Here is a 17,518-nt window from a genome sequence, read left to right as displayed (position 1 = left end):
TTAAAGTGTCGGTGTAAATCCTCAAATCGACAGTTTCAGCGAAAGTTTATTTCAATGAATTCGTAAAAACAGGCAAACCACCTCAATGGATTGTTGTATATGTGAATCCATGGCATATAGTGAACCTAGTAATGTAGTAGGCGAAGTTGAAGGGAATATTGCCAACAGGGTTCATTGATGGGCTCATTGCTTGTTCGTGTTGTGCTATAGGCTCCGAGGGTTGTGCCAGTAATAGACTACTTTAGTAACTTGCTCAAGTATCGACCACAATTCTGTGTTGCAGCACTTCATCCATGGGAGGCTGATTTTTGCTCCTCTATCCAAAAGTATACCACTACTCTATACTTAGTCTTCCAATGTCCGCCCAGGATGAAAACGATGCTATCTCAGCTTTGACTGGGTTCTCAATCAACCATGTTCTTGGTGACCTCGCTTTACCGGTGGGGGAGCAGCTTACCAACAGACTAGGCATATCTGGAATTCCAGCTTTGAACTCGAGCCAAATATATAGCGACAAATGGGACGAAGACGATGCTGTTGGGCCAGAACAAGGCGAGGATTGGGAGGATGAGATAGACAGGGAGATGCGCGAGGAGGAGGAAGAGGACGGCACGGCTATCAAACAAGAGGTCCACTCTCCAGGCGGACTGCGTCAGAAACAGAAGCGTATCCGTGTTGTGAAGCGTCTCGTAGAGCGTCCCAAGAGCGTTTATGAACGCTTTCCTGCTTTCGAGAAAGATAAAATTCTGGACTTCAGCGAATTGTTCAAGGGTTATGCCGTTCGAAAGTCACGTCTGTCTAAGCGTCCATATCAAGGTCAGTAATTGATATGTGCGGAACGAAATATTATCTTAACTTATATTGCCATAACCCAGTCGAAACCGTATATCCGCGCAAAAGAGAGAACCCGAAAGGTTTCCTAGACGCTGTCGTGGGTGATGCCAAACGACAGGTAGAAAACAAACGAGTAGAAGAGGTCGTCTCGTCAGGGAATGTCGAGGCTGATCTTCGAAAGGCTTTAGAAGTATGTAATCCCATTGTTGGATACATGTCTATTATAAATCGTTTTCCAGGAACGCGAGCATACGAGCGTGCCCGTCATGATGCCATTGGATGACCGCACTTTCGATCTGGTACTACTCTCTAACTGGGAAGATCAAATAGTTTATGGTCCAGAAAATAACCACAATGCCTCGTCCCAAAGTCTTACAGCACCCAGTCAAGAGAAAGACCTAACAACCCCAATCAATAAAGCCTTGGAATCTGGTTCTTGGACTCAAAGTATTATCTGGAGCCCTAAAGCCCCCTTCCGTGACTTTACACAATTAGAATTCAATCACGAAGACGATGTGACACCCGAAGAAAGACCAGGTCAGGATCATATGGATTTCTACATCTTTCATCTACTGAAACTTTGCTAAGCGGAGACGGTCCGTCCAAGGAAGAGACTAAGGGCAGACGGAGGCCAAGTTAAAGATAAATTTAATCTCTCCAACGACGCCTTCTATGAGGTGGCCAAAGATGGTGGGAAGCATCGTGTGCGACAAACATTTGGCCAGCTTGTTGTGGAGCATGCCTATCCGGCTCAAAAATTGCAGTTGCCATTTGTAAGTGACGTTTTGAAATCTATGCTCATTCTCATCTGCGTTTCAGTACAAAACTCGGCTATCGAAACAAGAAGCTCGATCATTTCATCGTCCAGCTTTGCAATTTCCCTCGAACATTGAACTGCGGTTTTCTAAAGTGCGAACTGCGAAGAAGAAGAAAGATAAGGCCGGTCGGAAACTTGGAAAAGGTGGCAACGTCGGAGAAGGATTGCGGAAAACGAGCGATCTCAGTCTTCGCGACACGTCGAATTTTGTTCTCTGGGAATATTCTGTATGTCTTCCTTTCCGTGTACTCGTCATGCTGTTAAAGAAAGTATTAAATCACGAATAGGAAGAGCATCCTCCAATCATACCTAACTTTGGCATGGGAAGTGTTCTTGTCAACTATTATCGCAAGAAAGATGAAAAAGATGAGCATGTTCCAAAAGTAAGATGCTTCCGTCGTGGCTGGTCATCGTATATTTGTTCATGCTTTGCAGGGCGATCTTGGGTTCCCATTTGTCCTAGAGCCTCAAGACGAATCTCCATTTATGAAATTTGGATATGTATATCCTGGTCAGACAATCCCAGCGCTCTACAACAATCTCATGAGAGCGCCCCTCTTCCGTCACAAGCCTTATCCGACTGATTTCCTTGTCGTAAGGTGAGCCATTCCCATACTCGTGAGTATTGAGTGTTGACATTTGAGTAGAAACACTATCAAGGGTGATACAAAATATTACCTTCGAGAAATCAAAAATCTTTTCGTCATTGGTCAGACGTATCCTGTAACTGAGGTTCCAGGGCCCCATTCACGCAAAATAACCAACACGATCAAATACCGTTTACAAATTATCGCTTTCAAGCTACTGAAGAAAAGTCAAGGGGAACGTCTGAAAATATCGAGATTAATGAAATATTTTCCGGACCAGAACGAGTTACAAATGCGGCAACGTCTCAAGGTATGTTTACTTTCAATCAGAAGATCATTACATCTAATACCACGGTTAGGAATTCATGGAATATCATCGACGTGGCCCTCACCAAGGATTTTGGCGTCTGAAACCTAACTGGACGGTTCCCACGGACGCAGAAATGCTGAAGATGGTAGGCCCCGAGCAAGTTGTTCTCACAGAAAGTATGCAGGTTGGACAACGACATCTGCAAGATGCAGGATACAGCCATGCTGCTGATGTTGCTGAAGGGGATGAATCCAATCTCTCTATCGAACAACAGTTGGCCCCCTGGATCACAACAAAAAATTTCTTATTTGCCACACAAGCCAAGGCCATGCTCCGACTCCACGGTGAAGGAGATCCATCTGGTCGTGGTGAAGCGTTTAGTTTCATCAGGATCTCAATGAAGGATATTTTCGTTAAAGCGGGCGAAGATTACGAGCAGAAAATGGGTACAGTGTCCTCCGCCGCTGTTCACCCGCATGTCTCAACGCTCATGTGTTCTTTATCTCCTCAGCGGAAGCCGAAAATAGGCCCAAATCTGCCCACCGGTACAATGTTGCCGAACAGCAACTCATCTACAAGTCGGAAATCGAGCGCATATGGAAAGCGCAGTTCGATTCTCTCAGTCGTAAAGATGAGCCACAGTTGTCAGATGAGGAAGACAAGAAGGATGCAAAGAAACCGCCGACACAATCTTCGCATGTCGCGGGTCCTTCGGGGCCGTCTAACCGTGCCTCCCCCGCGCCCAGTCGAGGTTCCTCTTTAGAACGCGAGAGAGAAGGTAGTATAGGACCTGACGGAAGTAAAAGCGTTCTAAGGATAAAGAGACTTGTAGGTTCTCATAGTCTATTTTATTATTTTAAGCTTGCTAAAGGTCATGTTGCAGATTGACGGTGTATGGCAGACGGAAATTATTAGAGACCCAGCTGTTATCAGGGCGTATGTGCGGGGAAGACAAGCACTGGAAGAAGAGGCGACACTTGCCGATTCGCTGGCACCCACTGGAGATGCCGACAAAGATAAACGAGCTAAGAAGAGGTATTTTGCCATGACCTATTCCTTAAAAGGCTTCATCAACGTTTAATACGCGTTTGACAGGCTTGAGGAAGAAATCGCCCGCATGAAGAAGAATCAAGAACGGCGGTTGCATCGTAAGAATGCAAAGATAGTCAAAGAGGGAGGGACTCCCATGCAGCTCAACCGACCTGTCAAACCGGACACGACGGTATGCCATAACCTGTGTTTAGTTGCTCGTCATTTTTTTTCAGATCATTGAACGCTTGTGTCTTTTTAAACAGCGACGATGTGGGCATTGTGGTCAGATGGGGCATATGAGTATGTTGTTTTCTTTCACATAAAAGATTTTATTAGACTTGACCAAACTCTCTCACACCTGTATAGAAACGAATAGGAAATGTCCTCGTTGGGCTGAATTTAATAGCGGCGCAGTACCGTCGACACCGTCCGGTTCTGCTCCCAGCCCACAACCCACCAATCTGCCAAACTTGGGGTTCAACCGAGGCCCACTTCCACCCGTGTTTGGCCACCCTGCAGCCGTCCCTTCGCCACTGGCGACCAGTCCTCCCATGTCAGCGTTGGACGATGATATCATTCCTGCGACCCCGTCCGCTTCGGGTCCCAAAATAAAGTTGACATTGAAACGGACATGATTGATTACCTCTGTACCCTTTCATTTTTATTTTCTTTTTAGGTTACTTAATGATGTTTGTACAAAACACATAATTTATTACGTGATAGGAGCTTGTGATAGCAAATCCAAATTCACATTCAATTGTCATCTCGGATAAACTTTGTACGCCAACAGGATGTATTTTCGAGCAAGTGTTCAAAAAAGGGTGAGGTACAGACATGCGTCAAAGGATCAGGTTAATACAGTACATATACTCGTGGTTTTGGGATAGCTATAACGGATCTGAAAAAAAAAAAAAAGTAATTATGCAACAAGAGAGGGAACGACAAGAGAATAATAAAAGAAAAACAACACATAACGGCAAAAGGGCTGGGAAAAAATTTATTTAATAATTCATGCAACAGACATCTCAACGTCGGAAGATCCATGCTGGTAGCGACTCTTAAAGTCCTTATTGATGGAGACGAGGAGATCAAGTATGAGCTTAGCATGGCGCTTGCGCTCCTCTTGAGGAATATCCTTGGTGCGGTCCAGCTCGATGCGGCCAATCTCGTGAGTCAGATCATCCGAATCGGGAGAATGTCCCCCCGATGCAATAGAACGAATCCCAGGGAGCACGGTCGTCTGCGACAGGGGTGACGAGTGTGTCGAGCTTGGTGTTGATTCACGCGAAGGCGAAGGGGGTGACGGCGACCTGTACATCTGTTTGATGGGCGGGAGCTTGTACTGAATATCCCCTGATGTCAAAAGGGGATATAATGATCCCTGTTTGGACGACGACGATGAGGAAGCTGACACCGGCGCCTGGTGTAAGCGTAAAGGCAATTTGCGCTCAACGGGCGGAGGCGGAAGAACAGGCCGCGACATCGTCGGCACGGATTTGAGCTGGATCATAGCGCGTATATTCTTTTGCGCATACTCTGGGGGCGAAAGAGTTACAGGCTGGGGTGCGCCACGGGAGGGGCGGAGACCATCGTATGGAGGCATCATCAGTGGCACCTGGGGAGGGGTCATCGTGACAGGAGTCGATACTGTGGAATGAGGAGAACTGTTGTCCAGAGGAGGGGTCGGATGATGGGCATGTGCATAAGGATTCTGGAACGAATTGGTAGATCCGGGGTGGTGGCTCCGGTTCGAGCGATGTCCAGAGTTCGACGAGCCGTATTCACCAGGGTAGGACAGGGAGGGCTCATTCATGTACATGTTGTTGCTGTACTGGGGCTGGGGCTGGACAGACGAGTGACTGCGGGACGAATGATAGGCAGAACTGTAATGCTGGGGTGGCGGTGGTGGTGGGAGCGAACTGTTGTTACTGGCACCATACGAGGACTCTGAAAAGTTGGAGTTGTGCGGGGGCATACCAGGCATACCAGTGAGACCAAGCTGACTGAGATTGTTGCTGTCGAAATAATTGTCGTTACTGAAAGAGGAATGAGAAGAGGGTTGTTGCTGGCGACCATTGGCGCCAGAGACATCACGGCCGAGGGTGACAAGAAACTCGTTGACGGCGGCGAGCTCCTCGGGAGTGCGAATGTCAAGAGAGACGGAACGGGGATTAAAATTGGAATGGTGGGGACCACCACCGCCCTGTTGGTAAGCGATGTGGTTGAGACGTTCCGCCATACCTGATGGACAGACATTAGAGGGATCTGCAAATGGGAGGCTAGACGGATGATTCAACTAACGAGGGTCATAGGAAGGATTGACTCGACGTTTTTTCATGTCCGTGAAAAAATCGTCCACGTTGTAATCATGAGAGCGCTTTGAGCCGGTTGCGACGGCGTCTGGCCTGAGGGCATCCCACGAGGACATGGATTGGCTGGACTGCATGAAGAGCTCGTGCGAGCCCTGGTGCTGATGCTGGTGGTGGTGAGAGTGGGGATGTGCAGATGGGTGTCCTAATTCTGGAGAGGGCGTGGGTAAGAGGGCAAAATGGGCAGCTATTAGTACGGGGCCTTGAGTGAGGACGGCGACGGCGCAGAATAAGAAGACTCACCATCGGAGGGCGAAGCGGAATGAGACTTTGGACGGACGCTGGACTGCCTGAGAGGACCATTGGAGCCTGGCTTGGAGACGGAGCGAGCTGCCGAGTCGCCACGAACGCGGGAGACATAGGCTGGATCGACGACGGTGATGGCCTTGGAATGCTTGTGCTGCTGGTGATGCTCCTCGGTGTGGATCTTTTCATGCTTCTTGAGATCCTGGGGACGCTTGAAGGACTTTTTGCAGATCTAAAGAGGGCTGATCAGAACGGAGGGGGGACGACAGGAAGAGAAAGAAATACCTCGCAGACGTGCGGCTTGAGCGGAGTGTGGACTGGGGACGGTTTGCGGGGTGAGCAAGGAGAGAAAAAAAGCGCATATACTCACCTCGGAGATGGCTGGTGATGTGGTCGCGCTTTGCACAGGTGGTGCCACAGTCCTTCCAGTTGCAGGTGAGACAGAGATTGTTTGTGCTCTTGCGGCCAATATGGTCGTTGCAGAGATGGTTGTAGAGGGTCTCGGGGTCGACAAAGGCATGCTCGCAGTCGCCCCAGAGACAGCGGTGAGTCTGGGGCTCCTGGGGCGGGGGAGCGTCGTTGTCGGCGGGAGAGTCAGTCGGGTGAGCGGCGGGGGACGCGGAGGGGGACGGGGGGAGAGCGGGCGACATTTTGTTGGCGTGGTGGGGAGAAAAGGGAGACATGGTGATCTTGTTTTAAACCTCTGATTGCCAAGCCAGTGTCAAGTGTGTCCGATCGATGGAGGCCAAGCAAAGGCCAAGAGAGTCTTGGCCAAACCCTCTGCCGTTATCGGGACCCCGGGGACTCCCGTTCGGGGGCATGCTTGGCACTGGATTCCCGCGAATTTCATCCCGGCCCAGTGGCCTTGGCAGTTACACAAACAGACGCCAAGCTACTCTATCTAAAATGTATTCTCCTCCTCCGCGTCATTCACCCGCAGTACCTTTACCCACTCCCGGTAGTTGAAATTCCCAACTCGGTCGGTGAAGGGGCCCTTGAGCAGCCGGTCAATCTGGAAGCCATTGTCAGTCCCTTTTCTCTCTCTCAGTCCAGTCAATTCTACCCACCGCCCGCTCGTCCATTCCCTCTCCAACCTCGCTCAGCCACTTTTTCATTTCCTCTACTTTCACCACCCCCGCGTCGTTCTCGTCAAACGATCCAAATGCCTCCAGCAGCTCTCCTTCTGTGTCAAATTCAAACAGCCGCTCGCTCATCATCGTCAGGAACATTGTAAAATTGATTCCTCGCTCGTTCCCCGTCTCTGTTCGCGTGTCGCCTCCAGGTCGCGCGCTCAGCAGTTCATCCAGCATTTGCTTCGATGGCGAGATTCCTGTCTACCATCAGCTCTCTTTTCATATATCATCTGCATCTGCACTCACCCAGGCTCGCAAATATCTCTTTCAGGTCGCTCTCGTTCACCCACCCGTCCTTGTCGTGGTCTATCAGCTGGAACGCCTCCTTGAATTGCTGGATCTGCGGAGCTTGGAACAGCGAAAATACCCCAGAGGGCTCCCGTCGCGCCCGTGACTTTTGTCCTTTGGTCAGCTTCAACGGCGTCGTGTTCGGCGTCAGGTAGTCGGGATAGCGCGACATCGTCGTTCAAGGTTAAGCATGCACAGTACGTGATCACAGCTGTCCAAGTTTGTCTTCGTTGTCAATCAACCATTCAACTTTGATTGTGGCGGTGCTATCTCCCCTTTGTCAACACAACCGCCCTCGTCGATCGCACAATCACAATAAACAATATTATCTCTGTCCTTTTTCTTTCATCAATTAAATCCGCCAGCATTTCCCGTATCCTCCCCTTCAATTTTTCATTGTGAGATCCCGATGGCGGGCGTTGTCGGAAACAAATTCTATTTAGCCTTTGCGATGTGTTTGACATTTCTCACGAACAATAAATCTATAAATCTGCCTCTACATGATCCCGGTTAAGTCCATTAAGTCTCCAGACGTTCTCCAGAGTTCTCGGAAATCGTGAATTGAGAGCTTGTACAGATGCTGCAACCAAGCTGGGAAAATTGAAAATTCACCGGCATTACCCTCTCTTCGAATACGCTTTCCATAGGAGATACAGGACAATGCTCCGAGGAAGCCATTTGAACACTTTGAACAGTGTCGCATTCCCCCCTAACGTCATGTATCTTGGTGGAGACTTGCGGAGCGCATTTCCAACCACCTTTCGAGCAAACACTTGGCTCGGCATGCTATTGGGCCCTTGACTCGAAGAGATACGCCTCAGGATATCTGACATATAGTCGGTATAGAGTGAACCAGGCTCCAGACTGAATCGGCTTGCCCCGTTATTGGCAATATTCGACTGGACTGCCCCAGGGGCCACGTGGAGCACGGAGATGTTCAGTGGCTGCAATTCCATAGACAAGACTTCGCTAAGGGTATTGACAGCAGCCTTCGAGGCGCAGTAAATGCCAGACCATGGGGTCGATCTAGGTCATTCACTATCAGCATCAACTATCGACCAAGATAAACCAATCACTTACATCTCTCCAACAATAGATCCAATGTTAACAATTGTGCCGGATCCACGTTTCGCCATTACCGGCACGACTGCCTTACAGACACGCAAGATCGCAAAGGTATTTGTTTCGAACACCTCTTTCACTTGTTCGATGGGTACTTCGACAAGCGGTCCTTGAAAATATTCTCATTAGACCTCCAGGTTCCTCCGTAAGGAAAACTTTGTGGAGACACACCTGGGGAAGTGACCCCGGCATTGTTGACAACCACATCAATCTTTCCGTCAGCTTCGAGGATATGTTTAACCACTTGTGTAATACTCTCATCGCTATTCACGTCCAGAGCAAGTTTCTCAATATTTTCATTGGAAAAATCGGCAATCTTGGAGATGTTTCTCGACGTGGCATACACTTTGCACCCTTGAAGTGCGAATTCTTCGCAACTGAAGAGGTTTCATGTTGTCAGCACTCTTTCCAATCCACTTTTGACATGAGAAATCAAATAAAGTACGCACAGTGCATAGCCAATGCCGCCTGTAGAGCAACCTGTGACCAGAACAACGCGAGGCATGTGTATGGGCTATGAATGTGGTGGTGGTGGTGGTAAAACAAGAAGAACTGATATTCGAATGTTCTCAAGCTCTAAATGTTGGCCACACGACCTATTACTAAAATTGGCCCGTTTGACACAAAATTAGAACGAAGAATAAACTTTCTTAGCATCTATTCAATAGTATTTTGAAGAGACAAACTCGAGGACTGTTGTGTCTTTCTCTGCAACCACAGAGTGACGTTTAGAGGCCGGTATTTACAGAACCGGAATACCGAACATTGATGTCATCAATATCACAGGTGTATGTTGTGCCTTGTTGATTAGCGAGGTCACCGGGATTCTTCCCTTTTTGGGGTATGTATGTCACTTTTGACTTGGACGCTCAACGACACAGTTCTAAAAGTAGAACCGCCATGTTCAAAAATAGTGCCTACATGCCGCCACTATGTCCAGCGATTGCATTTCAGACCATTTCTTTTCCCATCCATCCGACGTCCCGATCCTCAAAATAGCACAAAATAGGCGCTTGGCGCACGTATTTCTCGTGCAACGCACTTCTCTACCCATCATCAGCACGCTGTCCGACCCAGTCAACATCCTCGGCCCAATCTCTCTGGCAATGGGAAACCAGAATTGCAATAAACTATGTGTCAGAGGTCTTCACCTTTCTAATTAAATCTCTTCTTTTGATATGCCAGTGCTGTCCTTATAGTCGCCTTGGTGTCCTTTCCATGATAGGTATTTTTGTCGCCGTGCAACTTTACTCGTACTTCTGGAGATATGCTAACTCGAGCCTGATGCGCCACCTGAAATCTCAATGCCATGTCCATTTATTAATATGCTTTTAAATTGTTATCCCTACCAGGCTACCTGGACGCCTCTCTCACTTATCCTGCAGCTCCCATGCCAGTCTCCGAGAGAAGTCACGGTGAGCGGAACATAAACAAGCGTTGTCGGACCTCTTTTAGGACAATCTCGTTTCCACCCTACCTTGTCCTTCCCGCTGTACCCGGATACAGATGAGAAAGCCTTATCGTCTTCCATTCTTCTCCAACTGTGCCTCTACTGGCAGAACTCTAGTATTTTTATTTCGTGTGTACATTGACCATACCTCGTCTGCATTATTCTGGGACTTGTCGTTGTAGTAGGTCAATGAGCCACACGGTGGGTCCTAGAACTCCTCTTTCATATTTTACCCATGCTGACGCCTTAGTAAACTAGTTCTCAAGCTAAAAGTGTGTAAACATTCGTCACTCCGAATACAACGATGTCTCCATTCTACGATGCATCTACTAAACACCATTCCCATTGTCGACGTTTGCTGAAACTTCAGCTTTCAATGTTTGGCCGAAAACAATTTTTAATTAGCAACCCGTACGCAATGATTGATTCTCCCATTCCATCTGACTGTATAAACAAATACAACAAACGTTCTAATGGCATGTGCATCGCCGGCTTTCTTGCAGACGGGGATACCTCCCCTACCATTCAGGCCCTCGTCCTCATGGTGGATCCTTGGACCGGAAGCCCGAGCACTATTTTCTTCAAACTCAGCATGATGTGTGTAAGTAGACAACGCCCATCACCAATCGGATGTTATGCGTTTTGATTACGACTTATTAAATGACCTGATCAGACCTGATCTCGCTGGACGATTAATCCACGCAATCAAGTTCATCCGTGGATTTATTAAATCATGCCCAAGGCTATGAGATACGCCATGAGGGCTCATGAGGAACACCTCTCTGATGACCTTTGCGTTCTGAAATAGAGAAGAGAAATGTTTAAAACGCGGGTCATGTGTATAAGCAACAACGACAGGACGGTCCTTCGTTCCGCCGGACAAATGCTGAGAATGACATTGGTTATTCGTGACCAGTGTACGACGTTCATGAATCAGCAAATCACGGATTAGCCATACCTAGCGGTTGTAAAAATGCTTTGATGTATATCGCTGATTCGAGGGGCCGACAAACCCCGACTTCAGGCCATTCACAGCTCCCCCCTGGCGTTACAGTACATGGTTATTATTTGAGAATCTGAAAGAGGATGATAAGAAATCGTCCCTGCTGTTCTTGTCAATACAATGATGCTTTTGGCATCATCTCGAGGCAATGCTGGGCATTGGAAAAGCCGACATCTAGCCTTCGGCGTGAGCGAGCGCTCAATGTTTGAAGCGAATGAATATTGGCCCCGGTTACCAGCACGCCAGAGACAATGGAGCCCAGACCGACCCATAGGCCATAGTAATATCACTGCCCCAGGTACATTATCAGACGACCAGCTTGAATATACAATCGCAATGGTTTCGACATTCAGCCTCATCGCTCAGGCAATGTTGAGGGTAGATTAAAGAAAGACTAAACAGTGCTAGAACGAAAGATCTTCAACTCGCAGGGAGTCCAATCCTGGGACGGAAGAGAAAAAAAATAAATGCTACATACAAAGTAGATGGAAATATTTCGGATACTCCGCGAATTGGTATAATGACAGAATTGTATAAAGCAAAATCGCAGAAGATGCTTCGACACAACTACAAGCGAGTGGAAAATCGTAAGGTGGAAATAAAAGGGAAGAAAGCAGTCGCCTTGGTCATGCAATGACGGGGAGCCACCTTCATTCCACTGCATCTACAAAAAATAATAATAATAGTCGTGCTCCATCAAGGAAGTTTATACCTATGATAGACGGTTGAGAGCCCTTTTACTCATTCGTCGGCCTTTATTGCTGTTCTTTGAGGTAGAACTGGCTTTCGCAGAAGACGTAGTCTTAGCTGCTTTCACTGACGTTGTAGGAGAAGCAGCTGGAGCACCTCCTGCAAAGTTATTTCCACCATTTCCACCATTCAATGGTTTCCCATCGGCAGTGACCGTGAACTAAATAAAATGGTCAAAAATGAGAAATATTAAAATAGATTATGAAGGCATGTCTCTTACATAAATCGCGTCATCCAGAGATCCGTGTTGGGCAACAGGGACGATCACAGGTTGGTGGTTAGACGAGGAATTGATTGACGAGAGTTTGTAGAATCCAGGAGTCAGTCCACCAGTGACAGTTGCGGTCAGCTTTCCATTGACAGCAGCAGCGTTGAGACCCTTGAAGAACGCGAACTTGCGGGGATCCGTGGGAGTAGTTTGTGTGAGCGAGGTGAGTTGCTCAACCACAACATGCGAATGGCCTTGGATCTGTCCTTGATTGTTAAGAGTCTGCGGGGCAGCAAAGTAGTTCGCCTGAGCATTAACGAAAAAGCCGGTCTGCATTTTCTGAATGGCCATCTCAATATCGAACGTAGTACCGGCTTTGATGGTGCCAAAGTTCTGGGGGAAGACGAACTTGGAAGAGGGCATGTTATCGATGGAAGGAATGACGCCGATTGGAGCAGGATTGCAAGAACCTGTTGTAATCTGCTTGCCATTGGTGATAGGAAGGTTGGGAACGGTCAAGCAGAAGTTGATGAAATTGTTCGAGGAGGTCAAGGACGCGACCTGTCCTAGTGTTGGGACGTCTTGGCCGTTATTCGAGAACCCGGTCGCGATCACCTTAGGATCAAGTGCTGAGAGCACAGAGAAAATCAGTGTTTGGAACAATGAAAAGTATCAAATCCAACTTACACAACGACGTCTGAGGATTTCCACCACCGTTGTTATTGCCATTGTTGTTGCCGCCGTTGTTGTTACCTCCACCATTGTTGTTGCCGCCCCCGTTGTTGTTACCGCCACCATTGTTGTTACCGCCACCATTGTTGTTGCCGCCGCCGTTGTTGTTGCCGCCGCCGTTGTTGTTGCCGCCGCCGTTGTTGTTATTACCGTTATTGCCATTCCCATTCCCGACATTGGTAGCTACAGCGCCCCGAGCTGTCACAGTGACAGTCCGCTGGACAGTGTTGGTGGTCTGGAATTATAATTAGCACAATGGGCGACTATCACAAAGGACAGAAATAGGACATACAGTGCACTTAGCCACGGCGGCGGGTGTGGTCTGGAAAGGATTCTTTCCTTGATTGAACTTGTTGCCATTGTTGCCGAACTTGTTGTTGTTGTTGTTGTTGCCAGACTTGTTGTTGTTACCAAACTTGTTGTTGTTACCAAACTTGTTGAAATTGGGGTCAGCCTGGACGGCGAGGGCAAAGGTTAAGAGGGCAAGAAGAATTGATCTGGAGAACATGGTGGATAGCAAATTAAAAAGCAAAGAAGAAATGAACAAGGAATGGACGCGTTGAGGGCTTGAGACTATCAAAGTATTTCAGACGCAGTAGAAGAAAGAAAACGACACCAGTGTCGGGCAATCGTAGTCTTCTGGCGCACTAGGCGACTGCCTTTGGCAAGAGCAAGAAATTGTAGGGGAAAGAAGTGGTGGAAAGGGAAAATGGGCTTAGGATTTTAACCTTGTGCCTTATAAACCATATGCCACATCTCGTTCCCTTTCCGTCGCCATCCCCTGACACAACAACGGCCAATTTCTATCTCACACTCGGTTACCTCTTCCCCATCTCCCTCAATCTCCTTTTTTCAAATCCCCTCCTATTCCACACAACCACTCTATATTCCTTTGACTTTCTCATCCTGTTAGCCATTCATTTCCTCGACATTCATCACTTATTTTAATCGTGCAAATCCCTTCAACCAGATTTATCTTGCAGCTCAACTTTCACTCGTTGTCATGTTGGTTGCTAACCACGTCTAAAAATACAAGCTTATCCTGTCTCTCCACAGTTTATCCACTTCCAAACGCTCTATCCAGAGATAGCGTGTATTCACGCCTGTTAGTGGCTCATTGCGACTTATTGGTCCTTGGGTAGATGTAGGGTCAGTGGTTGTCAGGCATGGTACGAAGAAGGCGGCAGGGAAAATGCCGCGTATCCCGATGCCCATCAATCACCTTTCGACACATTTCTACTTCAAATGACCCAGGTGTATGGAGAAAATGAGCTCTACCATGCCCGTAACTTCGGATTGCGTCGCCAGGCTATACACATGTTGAGGATCACAATTTGATCATTTTCATACTCTCCGCGTTTGTGACGTCAAGCACGCATGTCTGGATTCTAGCCCTTTGGCGGACAGACCACCCGAACCACCTCCTAAATAATCATGTCTTCAATGCGGGATTTCCAACTATAAATGTATCAGAGGCCATGTATTCCTTAGCTATTGTCTTTCTTAATCTAAATGTCTATGTTTTTCGTGTTCAATTCAAGTCAAACATCTGTATCAGCATCAATGTCAGGTCGATCACGTGATGACTTTAATTTACTTCCGAGGGACAAGTCGCCGCAGTTAAAGTTCTCTTGGGCGCTGGCGTTCTTCACCGGCTTGAAGTGTGCCTTGACTCTTGTCCACCACATCTACACCACTAAACTTGCTTTGCATTCCAACGATACTACCTTACGCTCTTTCAATTGGTCTCTTTACTAACTAGCAAGGCTAGAATGTTCCGGTCTCTGACATCTCTCGCTGTGCTTACGCTTGCTTCTACTGCATCATTAACTCATGCTCTGTCTGGATCGACGCTGGCGTCGGAAGCTCTCAATCGTCGTGCAACTGTATGCAATGGACATGCAGAACTCTGCAACCGTAGTTTTGGAAATGTCACTTTCGTGGGTGCTCATGATTCCTATGCAATTGGCGTCAACAATCGTGAGTTGTGTCTAACGTAACGCATCCTCATTTATGAATTCATTTTTCGAATTTTTGCAGTCGCTGCCAACCAAGACCAACCCAGTATGTATCAACATTCTGAAATATGGGACTAAATGCGGAAAGGGGGCTGAACGCCATTGCAGTCACGCAACAGCTGAACGATGGCATTCGAATGCTTCAGATGCAAGCCCATAACGAGAGTGGAGTGATTAGGCTGTGCCATACTTCCTGCGTCAGTACAATCCATACATTGGGGTTTCGAAAATCTCACGGATATTTTGCAACAGTCCCTCTATGATGGTGGCACGTTGCAGGATTATTTGACGACAGGTAAAACAATCACGTCTTGTTGATGCTGTGAAACTCAAGACGTTGTGACAATTGGCAGTTAAACAATGGATGGATTCGAACCCTAATGAAGGTATTTGGCTTGTTGCATCATTACCGAATCTTCCTCATCACTCTTTCCATAGTCCTCTCATTATTGATCGTCAATATCGATAATCTACCTGCTTCAAGCTATGCCCCTGTTTTCCAGGCCGTAGGGCTTGATAAACTTTCCTATGCGCCCCCTTCCCTGACCTTGCCAGCGTCTCAATGGCCTACGCTAGGCTCTCTGATAGACTCTGGAAAACGACTTTTGACATTCCTGGATAATGCTGCAGATTTCAACTCTGTTCCGTATCTTCTTGATGGTATGTTTTACTGTCATCTGTCAACGTACCAAATTTTTGAACGATCTCTGCCTTTATAGAATTCACCAATATCTGGGAAACTGCCTTCAATGTGGTCGACCCAAATTTCGACTGTAATGTCAACAGAACTAAAGGCGATCCTACCTCTCAGATGTTTCTCATTAACCACTTCTTGGATAAAATGCTCCTCGGGCAACCTGTCCCAGACATTGATAATGCGAATCGGACGAATTCAGCATCTGGTTTCGGTTCGCTCGGCGCGCATGTTGATACTTGTGTTGCCGATCACGGTCGTCCACCCAACTTTTTGTTGGTTGATGTCAGTCTTTTCATTACTTACTCCAAGATTTAAATCACACTCATGCGTCTACGCAGTTTTATGAATATGGCGGTGGTTCTGTGTTCCAAGTGGCAGCCGACATCAACGGTGTTCCGTATAATCCTGCTACTCCAGTTGCCACCCCTGCAACCTCCAATGGGCCATCCAACTCGGGAAGCAGCGGAACCACAGGTGTTACTTCAAAACCTCTAAGCGGGGGAACCACTTTGCACCATTTCAGCATCTACAATTATCTACTCACAGGGCTTGCGCTGCTCATTGCATCGACATTTGGACCATTTTTACTATCATAAACCTTGATTAATAATTACATACACCTGGACATTGGAATCTATCACGGATACAAAGAGCAAGATGCAAAAATACTTTTGGAAGGAAACCCCAGTTTCAACGTTTACGTTCTAAACGCCATTTGTAAACTCGGGGTCGGTAAGTTTCTTCATCTATTTGTCTCGATGCAGGCTGCCTTCTCCTGCCTTTTCGTGCGTCGATTTCGTCTTCATTTTCCTCTTCCTCTTCGTCTCCTTCGACCTTTTCAACACCCTGTATCTTCTTTCGGGCACCCTTTCCCATCAGTTGTCGCTGCATCTCGAATTCACGTTCTGCATACCGCAACTGTCGATCGCGATCCAGTCTGGCGGAAAGTTCTTTGAGCAGTTTGCGGCGCTTTTCCACATCTCGTTGCACAGTTTCGGTCAAGAGGCTGGATTCTGATTGATTGCCCGTTGCACTATCCGCAGATTTTCGCCTTGACTTTTTCTTGGCTTCTGTTGATTTCCATCCCAAGTCGACCTCTTCTAGCGTCTCATGTGACAATTCTTCGGCTGGATCCTGGATAGTCTCCTTGCCTTTGCCCTTTGCAGACAAACGGGCAGCTGAGAAATCAGTCAGTATGAGCAGACAAAATGGAGACTGGATGGGGATGACCTTCTTCGGCAGACTCTGCGAACAAAATATGCTTTCGTTTCCGAGAAGCCTTGCCTGAGGTGTGGAGAATGCGAGCGGCTTGCAGGATCTTCAACTCGCGCTCATCCAGGTCTGGCTCGTCTATCTCTTCGGCGGGGGTATGGAGCAAATCCGCCATCTCCATGAGATTATTTTTGATTTTGTCTATTTTCTGAGTGATTTGTAAGATCAGGATGGATGTGAGATTTGAGCAAGAGTGACATACTTTGAGGCCTGATGTGCGCATGGTGCGAACGTAATTCTCGTCCTGGGACTTGAGGACTTTGACGATATCGGTAGGAAGTGCTACGTTTCCTCTGTCCTTGTGGTGTACGCCGCCCTAGACGAGAGATGAGTGGGGTGGAGGTGCGGGGGTGGCAAGAGGGAACGGACCTTTGTCTTCTCCTTGAGCATGGAAAAGTAGAACTCATCCTTGTTGCGCTCTGCGGCCTTCTGCCTGAGACGGAGAAGACGGACCTGCTTGGAGTGGTAGTCGCGAGCACGCTTGACATAGTCGGCATGTTTCTCGAGGAGACCAAGCTTTGCCCTGTGGGCGAGCTGTGAGCGCTCCTTGTGGTTGCGCCTGTGGATTGAGTTTCTGAGGGAGGAAGTCATGGTAGAAAAGAGGGTGACGTGACAGTGACAAGGAAGAATTATCAAAATTGTCTCGAAAA

The 17,518-nt window shown here is 47.7% G+C and overlaps 7 protein-coding genes across 7 annotated transcripts; 2 read left to right on the top strand and 5 right to left on the bottom strand.

Annotated features, from left to right (window-relative positions):
* Positions 1–356: 356 nt before the first annotated feature.
* On the top strand, positions 357–4,215 carry JR316_0000616 (Putative transcription initiation factor TFIID 111 kDa subunit; the record flags this gene model as incomplete). The annotated part of the gene is made up of 14 exons (XM_047886430.1): positions 357–816; positions 876–1,024; positions 1,074–1,371; positions 1,423–1,607; positions 1,654–1,878; positions 1,939–2,034; positions 2,087–2,250; positions 2,299–2,548; positions 2,598–2,994; positions 3,060–3,376; positions 3,432–3,583; positions 3,644–3,770; positions 3,844–3,880; positions 3,947–4,215. 14 exons carry the CDS (start codon positions 357–359, stop codon positions 4,213–4,215), a joined length of 3,126 nt encoding a protein of 1,041 aa, XP_047754176.1.
* A 374-nt stretch (positions 4,216–4,589) lies between these two features.
* Positions 4,590–6,845, bottom strand: JR316_0000615 (pH-response transcription factor; the record flags this gene model as incomplete). Its single annotated transcript, XM_047886429.1, has 5 exons — positions 4,590–5,845; positions 5,909–6,136; positions 6,193–6,427; positions 6,481–6,512; positions 6,566–6,845. The coding sequence occupies 5 exons, from the start codon at positions 6,843–6,845 to the stop codon at positions 4,590–4,592; spliced, it is 2,031 nt and encodes a 676-aa protein (XP_047754175.1).
* A 251-nt stretch (positions 6,846–7,096) lies between these two features.
* On the bottom strand, positions 7,097–7,788 carry JR316_0000614 (Myosin regulatory light chain 2, smooth muscle minor isoform; the record flags this gene model as incomplete). Its single annotated transcript, XM_047886428.1, has 3 exons — positions 7,097–7,207; positions 7,263–7,525; positions 7,575–7,788. The coding sequence occupies 3 exons, from the start codon at positions 7,786–7,788 to the stop codon at positions 7,097–7,099; spliced, it is 588 nt and encodes a 195-aa protein (XP_047754174.1).
* A 445-nt stretch (positions 7,789–8,233) lies between these two features.
* On the bottom strand, positions 8,234–9,243 carry JR316_0000613 (Short-chain dehydrogenase cctT; the record flags this gene model as incomplete). The annotated part of the gene is made up of 4 exons (XM_047886427.1): positions 8,234–8,642; positions 8,697–8,847; positions 8,910–9,115; positions 9,188–9,243. The coding sequence occupies 4 exons, from the start codon at positions 9,241–9,243 to the stop codon at positions 8,234–8,236; spliced, it is 822 nt and encodes a 273-aa protein (XP_047754173.1).
* A 2,660-nt stretch (positions 9,244–11,903) lies between these two features.
* Positions 11,904–13,389, bottom strand: JR316_0000612 (Pathogenicity cluster 5 protein d; the record flags this gene model as incomplete). Its single annotated transcript, XM_047886426.1, has 4 exons — positions 11,904–12,101; positions 12,162–12,778; positions 12,837–13,116; positions 13,174–13,389. 4 exons carry the CDS (start codon positions 13,387–13,389, stop codon positions 11,904–11,906), a joined length of 1,311 nt encoding a protein of 436 aa, XP_047754172.1.
* Positions 13,390–14,653: 1,264 nt separating this feature from the next.
* Positions 14,654–16,192, top strand: JR316_0000611 (putative secreted protein; the record flags this gene model as incomplete). Its single annotated transcript, XM_047886425.1, has 8 exons — positions 14,654–14,861; positions 14,922–14,945; positions 15,008–15,096; positions 15,152–15,194; positions 15,253–15,285; positions 15,338–15,559; positions 15,619–15,878; positions 15,935–16,192. The coding sequence occupies 8 exons, from the start codon at positions 14,654–14,656 to the stop codon at positions 16,190–16,192; spliced, it is 1,137 nt and encodes a 378-aa protein (XP_047754171.1).
* Positions 16,193–16,286: 94 nt separating this feature from the next.
* Positions 16,287–17,459, bottom strand: JR316_0000610 (U3 small nucleolar RNA-associated protein 11; the record flags this gene model as incomplete). The annotated part of the gene is made up of 4 exons (XM_047886424.1): positions 16,287–16,774; positions 16,827–17,016; positions 17,071–17,184; positions 17,238–17,459. 4 exons carry the CDS (start codon positions 17,457–17,459, stop codon positions 16,287–16,289), a joined length of 1,014 nt encoding a protein of 337 aa, XP_047754170.1.
* Between the last annotated feature and the right edge of the window lie 59 nt (positions 17,460–17,518).

Source organism: Psilocybe cubensis, chromosome 1 (assembly GCF_017499595.1).
Source record: "Psilocybe cubensis strain MGC-MH-2018 chromosome 1, whole genome shotgun sequence".
NCBI lineage: Eukaryota > Fungi > Basidiomycota > Agaricomycetes > Agaricales > Agrocybaceae > Psilocybe > Psilocybe cubensis.
This window is presented reverse-complemented; position numbering and strand designations above follow the sequence as displayed.